This window comes from Acomys minous, assembly GCF_964271855.1.
Source record: "Acomys minous genome assembly, chromosome: 13".
In the NCBI taxonomy this organism is placed as follows: domain Eukaryota; kingdom Metazoa; phylum Chordata; class Mammalia; order Rodentia; family Muridae; genus Acomys; species Acomys minous.
In genome coordinates this window covers 40,410,135-40,429,359 of record NC_140495.1, presented here as the reverse complement: position 1 = coordinate 40,429,359, position 19,225 = coordinate 40,410,135, and the positions used below count along the sequence as shown (strand labels likewise).

Here is a 19,225-nt window from a genome sequence, read left to right as displayed (position 1 = left end):
AGAGCATTTATGTTGTAGTAAGAGTTATAAATTGCCACTTCTGTAATATATAAACTGTAATTATGCTACTGTTATTAATTGTAATATAAATATCTGATACATAGGGTATCTGATATACAACCCAAAGGAGTTGCGAACCACAGGTTGAGAACCACTGGGCAAAGTTATCAATCTCTCCCCCTTTCCCCCACTGCATGGGAACACCTGAGATACAACTAGATGATGTGTTAGAATTACAACCTTACCAATGAGATCTCTACAGAGATTTATTTGTAAGCTTACTATGAGTCCAATATTCTTAAAGTGAAAGCCCAAATCTCAAACACTGCAAAGTCTGTATCTTTATAGTTTAAAATTTGGGATGCTCAGCTGGAAAATTAAAGTTTATACAAATATGCTGTAATGTAAGCAACTCTGAAATCTGAATCACTTTTTCAAAGTACTTGAGATAAATGATCCTCAACATGTATAACACCATGAGAAGGTATGTAATTCAGTAGGTAAAAGGACAGATGTTTAAAGCCATATTAACTTAAACCTAATTAAAAATTTATAAGATTTTGTAATACTAGCCTTTAAAATTATCTTTAATGTAGCCATAAAATCTTCCATCACTGAATCAATAAAGAATTGTGCCCCGTAGTTCAGTTCAGCAATAAATACTGATCGCTTGATTATAGGGTGCTTGACATTGTGCCAGGATTAAAAGATACGTAGGACACAATCTGCCCCTGGGCAACTTAGAATGTGATGGGAAATGCACACATTGTCTGAATGTTATGCTAAATAGTAAAAAACTATATACGCCCCCACCCTCAATACAGTAATAACTGGGGATTTGAAAATCCTAGTGGAAGAATTAATTACTTAAAAGAATGCTGGTGTTGGGGTGCAGAGGTGCTTCACAGTTAGGAACACTGGCTACTCTTGTGGAGGGCGTGGGTTCGGTTCTCAGCACCCACATGACGGCTCACAACTGCTTATAATACCAGTCTGAGGGGATTTGACATCCTCTTCTGACCTCTGTTTCTCAACTTAATTGGAATTTGAAGTTAATTGCTTATTATATCTTCATGAAAACAGAAGAGACTTTTTTTGTCATGTTCTTTTTAAAGAAATACAAGTTACTAGAAATCATGAATTATGATGTAAGTCTAGATTTTGCTACTACTTATCTGGCCAGAAAGTAATGTAACTACTATGGCTTTAATTTAGCATTTCTTTTTGCTTGGAGGCTTGGGAGCATAGTATTTCAGTCTTAGAAGGTTCAGCATTTCCTAGCACAGTGACGTGCATCCTCAAGGGCAGCTACCAAAAGCAAGCAAAGGCTTTCCTGCCTTTATGGCATGGACCACTGGGATGGATTTCATTTCCTCCAGGGCAGTCCCAGTGGTGACAGGAGCGAGAGCAGGGGACATACATACGCCGTATTGGACATTCTCATGTTACATACAACCACATTTCTATCTCCTTCCCCAAATAATTCCCTACAAATGGTAAAAATGTGTTTTGATAATTTCATCAGGTTGTTTGTTACACTCTGTCCTTATAATTTACTTATCAGATTTTGAACACAAAGCCTTAGAATAGCATCATTGCTTTAAAAAATGGTTGAACTTTTAAATCTCTAGATTGTGCATTTGCATTTGTATTAACTATACATGTATCTTACAAAATAAAAAGCTAAAAATGCTCAACATTATTATAAATTTTAAGATATTTTTACACAGTTTATGGAAGCATTTGGTGCAGTCAGACAAAAATCTTGGAATATAGAGAAAGCTTACATAGAATGACAATGGATGGTGGGAATTGGTACCGTCTTCTTATAAGAGCACAGCCGGAAGAGACAGGATCTTTCCTAGACCTTTAGTGTTTTTGCAGTTCTTGAGATGCGGTTCTTGAGATTAACCGCGGGCCTTGTGTGTGCCAGGCTAATCGTGGGTCACTGAGTCTCAGCCTCCGCTGTCCAGTTTGTGTTTCTTTGTTTGCTTAAGGCAGAGGTTCATTTTGTAGCCCAGGCTGAATGTGAACTCGCTGTGTAGTTGTGTTCTTTCTCCTTGGATCCTTTGTTAATTGTCCCATTAATTCTTTGTCTTAGTATTTAAACCGAGGCTGCACCAGATACTTTGCTAACAAAGAAACTGACAAACAGATCTTACAGAACCGAAAAAGTCCTGAGGTATAGTAGTTTTTTTTTTTAAATTAAAAACTTTCATGAAAAACTGTTGCTGAAGGATATGTCTTTATGTTGGAACTTCTTGCTTTCAGGTTTATGTTTTAAAACTACGCTATGACACAAGACTCTCTTGTAGGGTGACACTCTAAGCCTCTGTCATATATAGAACAGCAGGCTCTGGTTCTTCTTGGGCCCAAATGCATTGCTTCCCTCACGTTCATTTTTTAACTTCTATGCTATTAAATTGCTTAAGACTCATCATATTTTATCAGTGTTCTCTGACACTATTATTTGTAATTAAGTATGTGCATTAGTAAGCTTTCTATTGCTGTGACAAAATACACGAGCAAATTATGTTGAAGTGCAGGAAGGTTTGTGTTTGCTCCTGGTTTTATATCACAGCCCATGGTCAATTGTCTTCGCATTTCTGGGCCATGGGGAGGCAGACATCACAGTAGAGAGTATGTGGTTGGGCAAAGCTTCCAGAGATGACTGGCAGGTGAGGTGGAGGAAAGGAAAGAGGGAGGGTGCATGTCAGGGACAAGGTAAAGATCACATGATCACTAGTTCAGTCAACCAAGTTTCCATCACCCGCTAATGGCCCATCACATTTGTGCCCATCAGTGGCTCAATCTATCGGTGAGGTCAGAGTTCCCAGAGCCATTCCTCTGAATACTGCTGCAGGGGAACCAAGGCTTCCACACACTAGCCTTTTGAGGAATGTCCTATAGAAAGCATGAAGTATGCCTTTTAACTTATTGTCTACTGAAGCAAGACTTGAAACAGACAGTTAATACCTTAAGCGTTCTTGTGAAAGGCTGTTTACATATTATAATTTTGCTGTATCAATCATATAGCTAGAATATATTATGAAGTTTTATATATGTTGGTCTCACTAGACAATCTAAGAGTTATATGATTATTATTTAAAAAATGTTTAAGAGTGGAATTTTAAACTTTTACAAACATTTACATACAGAATTCAAGTAATAAGTTTATCTGTACAACACACTTAGGTTATGAAAACTAAACCACAATTAGCTATTGGTTCTAGTTTATCTTGACTACTATTTTAAAATATATTTATGTCAGTTGAGAAACTTTTTACTGTTAGCACTTTTTACATGGTTCCACACTTGCCAATCAGATGTTTTGAATTTACTCAGACTAGGTAAGATAAATTACATGTAAAATACATTAATATAAATGAGTAGAAAGAAAATAAAATTATTATGTCAAATAATGAGCACATGAGACTACAGTTAATGGTTATTTGATACTATGTATGTTATTTTAGACATGACTTTTAGAAGCAACACCAACATTTATTATGATATTTCCTACATCTTGAAAGACTATGTTTTTATAAGATACCATCAAAATATATAATTTGTAGTCTTTTCAGTACGATAGTCAAAACCTATCCAGGACAATTGCAATGGTCCTGTAGGGATAGCACAAAAAGCGCAAAAGCATAGAGAAAGCCGTTACTTCGCCTCCAAAGAGCAGCATGCACTCCGCCAGACAGGAAAACACCATCTGCCCTTAATTTAGAGTGAGAATGCTTTTTCAGAAATCTTATGTCACTGAAAGAGAATGTGTAATATATACAGGTGAAGAGTATATTAACATATTTAAATTACTTTTTATGTCTTCTTTGTCAGGAGGATGAGGTGACCATTTTGACTAATTGAACCCTTTGCTTCATTCTGTTTGGATGTCTTTCTGCTGTGTGCAAATTTTAGGAGAATGCAATATTTTCAGTCTGCTCTGAAGCAAATATGTTCATGAAGATTTGATTAGAAAACAGTATTTAAATGCTGCTGCGATGCTCAGCTGCGAGACTAAAAATTCTGCATGATAGTGTTTCTTTAACGTTTGCATGTGGTTGTTGCCTTTGCTTCTTTTAAAGAATAAAATAGAATTTCATTCTCTAGACATTTTCCAGAAATACGGCACATAAGCAGACATTTAAAGCATCTTGTGAAAAGCAAACAGCCTGCTAACTTGAGAAGCAGTTGCATGCTGGGAGAAGAAAACATCTCCTGGAAGCATCCATCATCTTCAATGCCCATTAGTTCTGATGCTGAGGTTTTTTTAAATTTTAACTTTAGCTTTATGCTCAAGTTCTGGAAAATTCCTAGATCAGTTTTTCCATGTCCAGTAAACTCTTTTTCTGTTTCTTCTTTTAGCCTTTTCAGGCCTAATTTTCCTTACCTCTGTCTGAGTTTGCTAGATCCTAACATATGAATACTTGAGATGCAAATTCTTCTGGAAGAGAAAACAGAATTTCTCTTCATTTTTTTTCCTTTTTTTCCAGAAAGCCATTGCATGGATTCCTGGAATTAGCCTAATGTATAGTAACTCACATCCTCTCATAGTACAATGTAGAGACATTACAGGACAATTTGTCTAGCCGTGAGGATGTCATAACCTTGTCTGGATTTCTGTTTACTTTGATGTCATTGTCAGCAGTTAATCTAGTGCCAAGTGTATTGGCACATTTAATTCTTTATCACCACCATCATCATCGGTTTTCCAAGACAGGGTTTGTTTGTGTAACAGCTCTAGCTGTCCTGGAACTTTCTCTGTAGACCAGGCTGGCCTCGTCAATTCTTTATTGTAATCCTTTTCATTTGTCCTGTTTTTGCATATTTATTTTTCATTGACAAACATTGCATGGTTATAACCTTCATGGGCCACCATGGAACACTTCCTTATTATGTAAATTAGAGTCAGGTAAACATTTTTGATCAGAGGCTGTTGCCTCATTTCAGCCCACCATTCTTTCCCTTTTCACTAATTTATATTTATCTAACATCCTAGACTTACAATACTTTAGAGGTATTGTACTTTACCTATAGAACATCTTATTCCATTGTTTTAATTGAAAGAATTGTAGATTCACAAGAAGTTTTAAGAAATAATACAGAGCTCTTTCATATACTTTATATGCCATTCTGTTTTTAAATGTGTCCAAATGCTTAAGTTTTTCTGTTGACAGATTTTTTTATTTTTGCATGTCACATATTGCATTAGCAGAGCTGCTGCTGTAGTTTTTAGTTTACTTGAATCATGCAAAGATCAGTAACTTGATGCCTTCTTGTTTTATAGTATGTTAAGGCAGGTTCCTTGAAAGACCCTCTCTTAGATGACCATGGAGATTTTATTAGGATGTGCACAGCCATGAAAAAAATTGGTCTGGATGATGAAGAAAAACTTGATCTGTTTCGAGTCGTAGCTGGTGTCCTGCACCTTGGAAATATTAATTTTGAGGAAGCTGGAAGCACTTCAGGTTGTTTCTTTAATTTTTTAATTAAGGAATCAAATTGGGTATGTTTGTCATCTTCTAGCCATGGGAATATTCAGACATTTGTGTGTAGGTTTGTTAAAATTACAACAAATTTCTGGGACATTTTTTGTTACACTTTGATTCTAGGGTGAAGGATGCTACATTGTTGTGTATATGTTAATTTTTTCCAGTTAATCTACTTTTAATAGTTAACTATAATTCTCTTATCTGTTAATATATGTTTTTAAGGTTTTTTCCTGTTTAATGGATCTAAACTTGATCACTTAATTGGGGTAATTTAATGTACAGCTGCCTATACTTCTTTACTGAGAGATAAAAATGAAAGTTTTATTTTTATGGAAGTTGAAGACTATTTAAATGCAACCAAGATAGTGACTTTTCAGTTTTAATGTTTCCATTTCTATATAAACATTATAAACATCTATAAAAGACATTTTATATAATTGCAAATTTCATACCTGACTATAGAATTGACAAATCTTGTCCATCACCTGTTTTTGTAAATAAAGTATTAGTAGAACACAGCTACATCCAGAGTGTGTGCCACAGTGGCAAAGCTGTAGTCCTGTTAAGCCAAACATAGTAAATATGTTTGCCTCCTTAGGATAAAACAGTCCCTCCCTGCATCAATGTATTTTGCTAGAAACTTACACTGAGAATGAGTTAAGAGTCTGAAATATCATTTAGTACAACAGCCAATACTATGGGCTTTGATGTCGGATCCCACAAGTATATTCATTTGTAAAATGAAATTATCCATAAGTGCTTTTAAAAAAATACAGTTCCTAGTAATAGTATACATAGAAGAAAGGGATCCCCAGAAATAGAGGGAAAGACTATTTAAGAAACAGTGTGTGGGGTTCAAGATTCTTTCTCAGTGTGGAGAACTTGCCTTTCTATCTCCATCTCTCTCTATTTCCAGTCTCCTTTTTAAAATTTTAAGTATTTTATTTTTACGGAACAGGAACTGCAGGCAGTTGTGAGCCACCTTGTGGGGGCTGGAAGCTGAACCTGTTTTCTCTGGAAGAACAGAAGGTCCTCTCAATCACTGGGCCATCTCTCCAGCATCCCCCTCCCTCTTTTAGAGACAGGTCTCATATAGCCTAGGCTGGCCTCAAGGTGATCTGCCAGCTTTCCTAGGTATATATACCGCGACACCCAGCTTTGCTTAGCACTGGGAAAAAATGTCTTCTCTGTGTAAGATCCTTCATAATCATGGTTGAAACATACAGACATGATGAGACCAGAGATGCCCCCATGCTTTAGACTGCCAATAGAGCACGGCTGCCAATGAAGTGATAGACAGGAGGGCCTGGTTCTACGCATGTCTGACCAGCTCAGGAGGTTGCCACAATTGTCTCTCATTACCTTCAGGCCACTGAGCCTTGTCATTAGTGAGTGAGCAGTCGGTCTTCAGTGACTTTCAGATCATTGTCCTGTGATGCGATAAAGTCAATAGTGTGAGACACAACATGGCATGCTGGGTAAGCGCATGACCATGAATCCAATTGCTTCAGCATGTGCTATCTGTTTATGACCTTGTCTGCTCTATGTCTTAGTTTCCTCATTATAGAGAGATAATAGCTCCCAACTCTTATTGTGAAGAGACGACAGTGAGATCAGGATTTACAAAATGTTTTGAATCTGGTGTTTGGCAGGTAGTAAATGAATAAGTCACATTAAATGCAGACTGTTCTTTGTTGATATGAAAATGCACTGAAACCAAATTACGTACTTGGAAGATGCATTAATAATCAGATCTTTTTAAAAGGGAGGAGTTGGAAATTTTTCTTTGAAAATATATTGCAATATACATTTTATTTCTTCTTTAGAATCACTTCAGAAAGGGACCTTGTGGGAGAGGCTAAATAACTATATACATATATGTATATATTCTAGACAGGGTTTCTCTGTGTAGCCTTGGCTGTCCTGGACTCGCTTTGTACACCAGGCTGGCCTCGATCTCACAGAGATCTGCCTACTTCTGCCTCCCCGAGTGCTGTGATTACAGGCGTGTGCCACTGCACCCGGCCGCAAATATAATTTTAAGTGTAGAATGCTTGACAAGTGTGGGAATGTTAGAAGCGGTAAGAGCCTTTCCTGTCTCTTGTCATTGCCCCGAGGGAGAACATGCAGCTGTATAGAACATCCTAAATATCACGTAACTAGCTGAAAGGAGCTGAGTCAGCACGGGGGACAGACCTGTGCTTGTTTTCTCTCTTTAAAAAAAAAAATCCTTTCTGTTGTGGGAGAAATAAAGAGAATGCAGGGAGATTGAGGTGAGGCAAGCATTAGACCATTTTTATTTTTATAGTTAAACTTTTTGTATTAATCTTTATTTTTTCTGTGACTTTCTATGGATCCAGATTATGTCCTGCTAATTAAAAATGAAGTGTTCCCTTTTCCCCTTCTTCCTAGAAAGTTCAACCTTGGATTGTCATCGTGACTTTCACAGAAACTCAATATTTTTGTAATGATCTTGATATTAAGTTCATTTTCCAATAAATGTTTATAAGGCTCCCCAATGTCATAAAACTTTTTATTTAGTAGAAGTATAGAAAATCCATGTTAGAACTGCCTTTGTTTTTAAAATCCCATGTAACAGATATGCATCTTATCACAGTAACAATATCATAATAAATAACATAACAGTAACAGCAATGCTTAGAGAACACGTTTAGGGAGTGAGTGACATTAACACTCTCTCTCTCAATTTTTTTTTTTTTTTACAGTTTTTGCCTTTTCAAGGTTAAATAAGTTGTTTTCTTATGGATTCCTGGTAGCCACTCTTTAGTGTAATTTTAGTCAGATTTAGTTAGATTTGTCAGACAAAGGGATTACAGCCCTGGCAGGCATTGCAAGAGATTCTGTCACACTGCTCAGAAGAATGCACAAGTTAGAACTTAAGAATTGTTTGTTTTTGGAATTTTCCACAATAGTTTTGCCTTGAGTTGGCAGCAGGTAATGGGAACCATGGAATGTGTATCTGCTGGCAGGAAGGGTCTCTTATACTGTGGAATTGCTCCAGATTAAGATTTCCTGTTGAACTTGCTGGTAGGGGTGCCAAACAAGGATGGAAAAAAGTGAGCTGAGTTTAAAAGCTAAAACCAAGCCTCATCTATCCCATAATATTACATAAGTAAAGGCAATTCTAAGCAACAAACCTAGAAAATCTCATTTATTTAGTACTTATTAACTTCACTTTGGACCGTTTTCCTTAGGTGGCTGCAATCTGAAGAACAAATCTGCCCCATCATTGGAATATTGTGCTGAATTGCTGGGTTTGGACCAAGATGATCTGCGAGTCAGTTTAACCACTAGAGTCATGCTCACCACAGCAGGGGGCACCAAAGGAACCGTTATAAAGTGAGTTCTAACTCATTGCTCTGCAGAAAGCCTTGTGCCTTGACAAGGAAAATACACATATTTTGAAAAGACTTGAGATTTAAGGTCAATGTTTGTGCATCATTTTTTCTTCCCATTTTAATGTTCAAGCTGTCTTTGATAGTTCAAAATTCTGTGCTTCCAACGACTGCAGTTGATCACATAAATAAGTTGGGATTTGCTCAGCTTGGGATTGCTTTTTGCAGTATTCTGCGTGACACAAATTTGGAATTTATTGGGCAAAAGACATTTGCTTTTGCACAGCTATGAAAATGTGAGTCTATAGCTAAATAGCTGATTGTTTTTTGGCGATAGATGGTTCTACTTCAGAAGTGGTTTCCCATGTAAATGGTGTGTACTGAAACTCCGACCAGGTGAAACTCACTTTATAGAACAGCACTTAGAGGAAATGACAGGAGATAGAAAATAGGGCTGTAGGCAAGATTTATGTTTCTTGTCCCCTTGCAAGTATTTATTCACTTTTATGTGGGTGTATGTGTGAGTGCGATGTTTGGGCATGTCAGTGTGGCTGTGTACAGTGTGTGTGTGTGTGTGTGTGTGTAACTATTTGTTTCTCATTGCCAGTATTTTGGAAACACGTTGACTTTCTGTATCCACATTATTTTCACAGCCTACTGCTTTAAAGACGTGTCATTAGAATATTCTTCCTTTTTCCCTTAGGGTGCCCCTGAAAGTGGAACAAGCAAACAATGCTCGTGATGCTCTGGCAAAGACTGTCTACAGCCATCTTTTTGATCACGTGGTAAACAGAGTGAATCAGTGTTTTCCTTTTGAAACATCATCTTATTTTATTGGAGTCCTGGATATTGCTGGTTTTGGTAAGTATTTTTTTGTGTTGTTGTTCATTTGTTTTTGGTATTTAATAAAAAAAATTTTTTCACAAGTATAACAATGTTTTCTCTAGAGCTGTTGTGTTAGCCTTTCTTATAGCTATGACCAAATACCAGAGAGAAACAGAAGGAAGTACTTACCTTGGCTTGGGGTTTCAGAGTGTCAGCCCATTCACATGGTGAAGGCTGGAAGGGCAGGCAGGGGAGGATATGCCTATATTTGATAGCTTTTTGATCCCCCTCTTGTTGCACTGGGACCCCCAGCCTCACATTCAGGGCAGGGCTCTCCATGTGGTAGAGCTCTCTGGAAAGGCCTCACGAACACCACAGGTGTGCTTTCACAACGAACCAAGTTAACAATCAAGGGGAAGAAGTATCACAAAGCTTTCTTCTCGTGATTCACTTGGTATATTTTCTTTACATGTTCATGTCTGCAGTTCATCACACAGCTTCCAGAGTAAGCTAATTAGTGCTAAAATTAAAATGTATTCATCTAAACTACTCCAGTTGGGAGGTCTCCATATTCTTAGATGACCACAGCCGAAGTAAAGAAAAACCCCCGAGGGCTGCTGCTAAGGGTAATAAAGGTCGGATGTAGCTCTGAAACAGGGAAACCCCCATCACCGAATGGTATTCCATAATCTCTAGACACTTGTTGGCATGACACATGTTCAAAATGCAAAGTTGTAGAGCCTCATGGACCCTAGACATAACCCAACCCTTAGCTTTACAATGACTCGCTACCATAGTACTTCAGTGCCAGTGGAAAACATCTAAAGTACATGATGCATTTTTAATCAGTTTTGTACTCTAAGTGGTTTTAGTATTCGTGCTTTAGAAATTTATGCTAAAGAGAGCTTACTGGTGACTTTTTGATTTTTCACTATAGAACATTTGTGCCATCACTTTTTTTTTTTTTTGGTCTGGTAGAACAAGGTTTTTCTGATACCTAATTTTAGTGCCTTATAATATAAGGCACTAAATATATTATAATAATATAATATAATTAAGAATGCTTTGGGGACATAGAATAAATGATTTTTTATGTATTTGATAAGCCCAATTTTAAATGAAGCTATTGACACAGTGACATTTGACCCTGGGATAAATCAATGTGCGTTGTCGGATGGTGACAGCCCTCCTCTGGTTTCATGTTTTCAGAGTACTTTGAGCACAACAGCTTTGAGCAATTTTGTATCAACTATTGCAACGAAAAACTTCAACAGTTTTTTAACGAAAGGATCCTGAAGGAGGTGAGTGACGTCATTTAACTGTAAGATCCACATTAAGCTCTTTACATTCTGAGCAAGTGACCCTGGCTGATGGAGTCTGACCTGGGACTGGTCCAGCAGGTCCTAGCAGTTTGGCTGAAGCTTAGGGCCCTGGTAAGAGTAACTAGGCAGCTTCGCAGGAGGGAGTCTCTGTGAGTCTTCCCAGTGACTCCTATTAGTAAGCTTATGTTTCCCATTTGATTAGTTGTCTCTATAGTCGCCTTCCTAATCTCGTGCCCTGCCTTGGCCTTTCTTGTCCTTCTCAGTGTCTGCTTCTGCTTGCTCTGACACCAGTTCATCTTCTCCCTGCGTGCATCAGCAAAGCCACTGGTCTGGAGATTTTGGGCAGCCACTGGCCAGGAGTACTTCCGGCTAGCACTTCCTCTGCTGCCATTTCCTCTTCAGGAAGCAACTTTCTTCCTGTGCTCTCAGTATATACTTCTGGGCATGGTTGACACGCAGAATACCAGGGCAGACTAGGAAAATTCTTTTATGATTTCTTACAGTTTAGTCAAAGTGAAGGTAGCTTTGGATACTAATCCCAGGCTTATTATTTTCTTCTCTTAAGCTGAATTCTCCAATATTTTCTACCCATACCCTTGTTTTCCTTCTTCTGTGCAATATGGCATAGGTCTTGCTCATTGGAGATGCTAGAGTAGAGGAACTAGAAAGTTCATTCAACCCAGCCCTTCATTGTTCAGGCGATGAAGGCAGGTCTGACTTTCTTAGGCTGGACTCTCCTTTCCAGGCTGTTGGTCCACACCTTGCACTTCCTTTGTGTCAGTGTTGCCATTCCCAAATAGTTGAGCTGAAATATACACTGCCCCTCCCCCACCCTGATTTTCATCTCATCTATTTTTTTCCTACTTTTTTTTTTTTTGTCTTTGCAAAGTTTCTGGCACATTCCAGCACTTGTTGATTCTTAAATGGCTGTAGTCACTCAGTTGCAGGATAAACTAATGAGTAAAGCAAGTACTCTCCAATAAGACAGTGTCTCTAGTCTCTGCAGCCGTACAATCACACACGAATGCTTTGCTTTATCCTGCTGTAAGCCTTTCCTTTCCTGCCAGCTCATCTCGTACTCTCTGTAGAAATAGGAGCCATGTAAAGAGGCTGCACTGTCTTATGTGTGCATTTATTTCAGTCCTTTAAGTATACACATGAGTTTCCAATTCAGATTGAGTTGAAGTTGACAGTGCCTTCTAGAATGTGAGGAAACCTCCCTTGTATATGTCACAGGAAGAAATACTTAGCCACTGAAGAAAAACAGTTAGAACACATTAACTTAAACTCAATGTATAGGCCATGTATATGATTTAAAAAAAATCTTAAAATTTGTTTCTGTTTTTGTTTTTGATTTTTTTGAGACAGAATTTCTCTGTGTAGCCTTGGCTATCCTCGACTTGCTTTGTAGACCAGGCTGGCCTCGAATTCACAGAGATCCTCTTGCCTCCACCTCCCTGAGTGCTGGGATTATAGGTGTGCACCACTGTGCCTGGCTTCAAATTATTTTAAGGAGCTACTTATTCACATAGAGGGAATATACTTTTATTGAGATATTGATGCATTATTCTTCCTAATTATATGAATTATATTGCTGTGGATTCTCTGCATCCATCTGTAGTTGTATGCATGTTCCCGATTTTAGTATTTGGCTACAAGGCTTTGAGCATGGTTCCATCTTCAGGGCAATACCTGTTGGCAAAAATGATTTATTTTAACTGGTAACTGTTACCTAGAAATGACAGCACACTCTGGTGGCATTTTACATTGCATGGTATTTTCATATTGATAACTATAATCTTTGATTTACAGGAACAAGAGCTCTATCAGAAGGAGGGCCTGGGTGTTAATGAAGTGCATTACGTGGACAATCAGGACTGTATAGGTATGGGTACTGTTATTCTACCTTTGGGAAATACAGGCGACAATAAATGCATTTGCTGGGGACACTTGTGCGTTCAATGCTTTAGGTACTTATAGGACCCAGGACTGTGGCATTGGAGAGGGGGTCTTCTGTAGTACTCCTTGCCAGTTAGTTTTCCTGGCAAGGCATTCTCGTTGGCTATTTTCCTCCCAGCTACCCTCCCTTAAACTGCTCCCACACTCAGCTTTCAAGTTGATAGGCTCTTTTTCTTTTTTTTTTTCCAAAATAATTTCTTTATTAATTTATTCTTGTTACATCTCAATGGTTATCCCATCCCTTGTATCCTCCCATTCTTCTCTCCCTCCCATTTTCCCCTTGCTCCCCTCCCCTATGACTATGCCTGAGGGGACTTCCTCCCCCTTTATATGCTCATAGGTTTCAAGTCTCTTCTTGGTATAGGCTCTTTTTCTTTATCATTGTTACACGCATATATCTATGTATGTATGCATGCAAATATACAATATATGTAACCTGCTGAGCCCATTTTTGGTTTTTTTGTGTGAGTATATTTTGTTTCTTGTTTGTATATTTTGCTTTTTGTGTGTTTCAAGTCTGAATACCGCATCGGATAACCAATTGGGCTTATATCTGGGAGAGGCTAATTGGTTGTCTGTAGTTCTCTGTCGGGGGTGGAGGTGGGGGGGGGAGCGGGGCCACATGGAATTCCCACTTCCACATTAGTATGTCTATTGCTGTTGCTGTTGCCCCAGGCTTGGTTATGCAGCCCTTTCTAGGAGAGACAGTTGCTCAGCAGACTTCCTGGCAACCTGTTTCCTTCAGTCCCCCGCCCTTTTCTGTGATGTCCCGGGGGCCATAGATGCAGGAGCTTATCAGTCACTGTCTTTGTGAAGTTGTTTTCCCAAAACCTGTACTAAATCTATGATATTATTATTAAATAAGCGGCCATATTTGAAATACAAATTCTCCCATTTCTAGATAGCCTTTGATAGAATACGGTCATGATTATCTCTTACTTTGTTTCCAAATGCTTTTTGAAACTGATAAATAAATGCTCTTTAAAGTACTGTTCACCACTGTCAATGCTTTGCTATCTTTAAATAGATTTAATTGAAGTGAAATTAGTGGGAATCCTGGATATTCTGGATGAAGAAAATCGTCTTCCCCAGCCGAGTGACCAGCACTTCACATCTGCAGTTCACCAGAAGCACAAAGACCATTTCCGACTCACTGTGAGTTTGCCATTCTAAAGTGGAGGCTCTCCTGGCAAGAGAAAGCTTTAGGCAAACAGCCGCACCAGGATTCAGATGTTGTTAACCCCAGAGTCACAGTTCTCCGAAGGTTAAAGCAATTAGGCTATAACCGGAAAACATTTTCTATAGATGGCCATAGAATTTGTGTGTGTGTGTGTGTGTGTGTGTGTGTGTGTGTGTGTATGTGTGTGTGTCTGTGTGTCTGTGTATGTATGTATCTTTGTGTGTCTGTGTATGTGCGTATGTGTGTGTGTGTCTATATGTATGTGCACATTCACATTTGAAGATAAAGCTTTAGCTGAGTGCAGAAGCTCATGTACCCAGAGAGGCAAATGGACACGGCATCGGTAGGATAAAGGGAAGAAGAGACAAGGCGAGCAGTAGTCAGCGTGCACTCTTCCAAAAGCCAGAGCCAGGCTGCTGAGCTGCTGTTGGCACTCGTGTTCTCGTGGCAGTGAGTGTGGAGCTGTTCTCTGAGCCTGGCATGGCTGTTTAAACAGTTCTCTGTGTTCCTCTGGCTCTGCTTGTCCCTCCGCGCAGCCGTCCTCTCCTGAGATAGCCCATAGCTTCATCCCTGAGCGGGGAAAGAGCCCAAGCAGCTCAGCGTCTGTCACAAAGGTGGATACTGCCTCCTAGACCAGGGCTCATGCATTCTCCTCAAAAGAAGACGGGAAAAGAGAGAGACAGCAGCTGCCTAGAGGTGCTAGTGGGATTGGGGTACGAGGTGGCAAATGTCTCCATTAGCTGTGTGTATTTTCCAGTTGGAAAATACTGTAATGGTCACTGTGCTGGATGGGTCAAGTTGCTTAAATGAATGGGAATAAATGTGCTCATTTCTATTCATTCATTATTAACAAAATAACCGTGCACACACACACACACACACACACACCAGGTATTACTAGAGGCCCCATTAATATGTTAAAAAGGAGGAAAGGACAATTTAAAATTTCATTGAAAATATCAACAAAAGAGCAGTGGATTTACCAGGAAACTTGTTCTGGATCCTCAGAACCACCTGCTCCATTGACGTACAGTAGTTATCACAAAGCACAGTACTTCCGTGGAGAGAAACAAAACGGCATGCATCCTCAGCAAAGCTTCTCCCAGTGTTGAAGCTGTGTACCCAGTCTTTCTCATTTATGGCTGTTCAATATGTGGCCTTCACCAAACGCTGGTCTCAGTTAACGGAACTGCCAGTGGTATAATCCCAGAGGGGTGTAACTCAAAGACAGCAAGCCCAAACGTAAGGAATGAGGTCTGGCTGCTCTTTTGGGGGGGGGGGGGAGAATAAGCAAGAACAAAGCAAATAATCCTGGTTTACATAGTCCATTAGTTTTGCTGTATTTTGGGGAACTAAATGTGATGACCATTCATGGAACACTTGGCATTGTCTGAGTGCTTTTACTTGGCTGGCTTTATGTAATCCTATTAGTATCCTCATGCTACAGGTGAGAGACAGACAAAGGGGAGGAAAGCGGCATGCCTGAATGGCATTTGAGGACGAGTGGGGTGAGGAGGCAGGTGAGGTGATGTGGCAGCAAAGCCCCGCCCCCATTCTGGCACCTTTGTGATTGGCCTTCCTCTATACTAAGAGCTCAGACCATGGTTCCCACGGCTGTCTGTCCATTTTAAATGATACTGCCTCCTTCACCTTGGCTCATTTTTAGAGACAGATGTGACCACATATGTGAAAGTATTTTGGAAAGTTTAAATAATTCAAATATAAGATACTGTAATTAAACGTTACTGTCTTACAATAGAGTAGTTTTTTGGAAATGGTTTCAGATGCATTGCATAAAATGTTAGGATGGTAGGTTTGAGACACCAGAAGTGTCCTTGTGCTGACTTCATGGTTTCCACCCTCCCATCCCGTGGCGCCCCCCCCCCCTCCCCGCCGCTACATTTGGGAATCAGCCTATATGAACACTATGGGGTGAGGGAGGTTAAAACGCCCCTGAGTGATTCTAACAAGCACGGAGATTGAGTTTTTGAAATAGGTGGTTAATTCCACAAACATATCAACTATGTCTTATGTGTGCATTCAAATGAAGTTTTATTTTTAAATAAGACTTTATTTTCACATGTGTGTCTGTGTGTGTGTCTGTGTACATGTAGGTGTTGGGTCACCTGGAGCTGCAGTGGTTAGGGGCTGCCTGGCATGGGTGCTGGAAACCTAACTCAGGTCCTCCTCAAGGGCAGGAAACACGCTTCACCAAGTTCTGTGTGTGGCAGGCATGAATGTGTGTATGTTTTGTATTGACATTCATCCATGTGTGTATACTCTGTGCAAGGCATTCATGTATGTATATATGTTTTGTGTGTGGCATTCATGCATTGCATATACGTTTTGTGTGTGGCAGACATTTGTGTGTTTCTTATGTGCCAGGTGTACATATGTGTACATTTTGGTCTTAGACCAATTTTTTTCCATTACGATATAGGCAAATGTTGATTAGATTCCACAAGTACTTTAGGGTGGATTAAATATTTCAAAGTAGTATAATTATGAAAATTGTGAAAATTCCATTATGATTTTAGGTTCTCTGCATTCGTGATTGTTTAAGGAGAGTCACTGACAGTCTTTATAGCAATGTGGTAACTTGCATATGTACTTTCCCCCTCAGATTCCCAGGAAATCTAAGCTGGCAGTCCACAGGAACCTCAGAGATGATGAAGGCTTTATCATCAGGCACTTTGCAGGGGCCGTGTGCTATGAGACCGTGAGTACAGCTTTACCTAGGAGAAAGCAGTTGGTACTGAAGTCACGCTCTGCAATGCAGTAGTCTCTGGAGATTTAGACTCGAATAGCTTTGGAAATCTAGTTCCTTGATGCACTAGACACCTTTCAAGTGCCGACTACCCACACTGAAGTGCCCTGTATTCTTGGACAGCGTGGATACAGAACATATATGTTTTCCCTGAAAATTCCATGGGGCAGTGCTCAGGTAGAGGTGTCTATCACAGTGCAGAGGGAAACACTTTATTTCACTTTTTTTTTCCAGACCCAGTTTGTGGAGAAAAATAACGATGCACTACATATGTCTCTTGAATCCTTGATATGTGAGTCCAGGGATAAGTTTATACGGGCATTGTTTGAATCATCTACAAATAACAACAAAGATACGAAACAAAAGGCGGGAAAACTTAGCTTCATCAGCGTGGGAAACAAGTTCAAGGTATTTGTGTGAAATAACTTAATCGAAGGGTTGGGTTATGAGTTTTTTGTTTTTTGTTTTGCATTAAAAGAAATGTTTTATATTGTAAAGTGGATAATGTAGATCATAAAACTGCCACAGGTGTGTCTCAAGAAAAGACCCTGCGTTATTGATGCTTATATGTAAGATCTAATTGTAGCCACAGTAACTGGGAATACAGAAATGCCTGTATTTTCAGACTGTGTTCGTACACGGCGTGTCTGTTTGGTTCTTCTAATGTTCTTGCTTCCGTATACTGCCTGCTCGACCAACCTCAAGTTGTCTCTTTCCCGCGTGTTTTCTGTTTCCTTCCTCATTCAGCAGCTGTGCTTAGCTGCAGTAGTTCGGCTCGGGATTGCTAGAGAGGACTAGTTGAGTTGAGAGAGGAGAAGCAGGGCCCCAGGTAAATGACCACCTGCATAGCCTCCTCCTCACAGCATGGCTGCCATGTTAAAGAGCCCGCCTCAGGTTGATGGTTCACTTTGTAATTCATGTTCAGCGCATTTTTTTTTCTCACGGCATCATGAGCATGCGTATTACAGTAAAATTTAGTGTTCTGGTGTGGCAAACTCAATTGCGTGTCTAACTTGAAAGAATAATTTGTCTTATTAATTTTGAGTCAAAGTTAGTTCTTTGAAACCTAACAAGGAATGTGAGATTGTAGGTATGTTTTATTGATAGAGTGCTATTGATTGTTTATAATTATTGCTTAGTACAGAAAAACTGAAAAACCTTTAATAAATAATTACAATACACATACAAAAGCAATTTTATTAACTTCTCCCTACATTTCCAGAAAGTGTAATTACATTTCCTATACAACTACCTTTTGCCTTTTGAAATGTATATTTTAAATGTTTAAAATGATGTAATTAGGAATATTTATATAAAACAGTGTTTCTCAACCTTCCTACTGCTGCCACCCTTTAATACAGTTCCTCATGTTGGTGACCCCCCAACCATAAAATTATTTTTGTTCATACTTCATAACTGCAATTTTGCTACTGTTATGAATTATAATGTAAATATCTGATATGCAGAATATCTGGTAGGCTATCCCCAAGGGAGCTATGACCCACAGGTTGTGAACCACCCATGAAAAGAGAACTTTGGTGCTAACTAGTAGCATAAACCTTCTCAACTCTCTTTTGGATTGAAATGGGTCCTGAACTGGGCTTGGTGATACGGGCCCAGCCCAGGAGAGGGAGAGCTAGGGGGATCAAGAGTTCAAGGCCAGGCTCTGGAAACCGGATGAAGATCAGCCAGGGCTATGTGAGACCCTGTTTCAAAGCCCCAAACCCAACAAGACAAGAAAAAAGAAAAAAGAAAGAATTGACATGGATCCTAACTGTCTAACTTGATACTTATATTTACAAAAACTAAGTTTCTTTTTTAAAGCTTTTTAAATGTAAATATAGGAAAGAAATCATAAACCATTTCTAGGTAGCTGAATTTGAAGGTTTGAATTTTCTTTTAAGATGTATTAATTATGAGTTTTTAACATACTCAGTGAACAATTTTTTTTACCTAGTATTTTCCCATTCCAGATTAAACATTTGATAACAGGTTGGTTTGAAAACAGCGAACTGGCTAGAAGTGGCGTCATGGCTCCTGTGGTCCCAGGTGACTCAGGGGACTGATGAAAGAGGACCACTTAAGGCTAGGCATCCAGGGCTAGGCTGGGTAACATAACCATCAGACCCCGCCTCAGAAAACCAAGCCACATTATCTCATACAAACATGGTGATATTCTAGTAAGAATGTACTTAAAATAATAGACAGTGTAAGCAACTTTTATTTGGAGGCTTTAAATACACTGTATCTCTTTGTAAATAATAATATCTACTTTTTTGTACTGACTGCTGAAAACTCTGAGCATTCAGCAACAAAAT

The 19,225-nt window shown here is 39.1% G+C and overlaps 1 protein-coding gene across 8 annotated transcripts in view; it reads left to right on the top strand.

Moving 5' to 3' along the window:
- The window catches only part of MYO6 (myosin VI), a 132,668-nt gene that overhangs the window by 74,460 nt on the left and 38,983 nt on the right, over positions 1-19,225 (top strand). For all 8 annotated transcript variants that reach the window (XM_084752261.1, XM_084752257.1, XM_084752264.1 and 5 more), the window contains exons 10-18: positions 2,102-2,182; positions 5,294-5,474; positions 8,714-8,858; positions 9,558-9,715; positions 10,889-10,980; positions 12,814-12,886; positions 13,988-14,115; positions 16,764-16,859; positions 17,142-17,315. In XM_084752261.1, the coding sequence (XP_084608387.1) occupies positions 2,102-2,182; positions 5,294-5,474; positions 8,714-8,858; positions 9,558-9,715; positions 10,889-10,980; positions 12,814-12,886; positions 13,988-14,115; positions 16,764-16,859; positions 17,142-17,315 (1,128 nt within the window). The remainder of the gene's footprint in view (positions 1-2,101; positions 2,183-5,293; positions 5,475-8,713; positions 8,859-9,557; positions 9,716-10,888; positions 10,981-12,813; positions 12,887-13,987; positions 14,116-16,763; positions 16,860-17,141; positions 17,316-19,225) is intronic.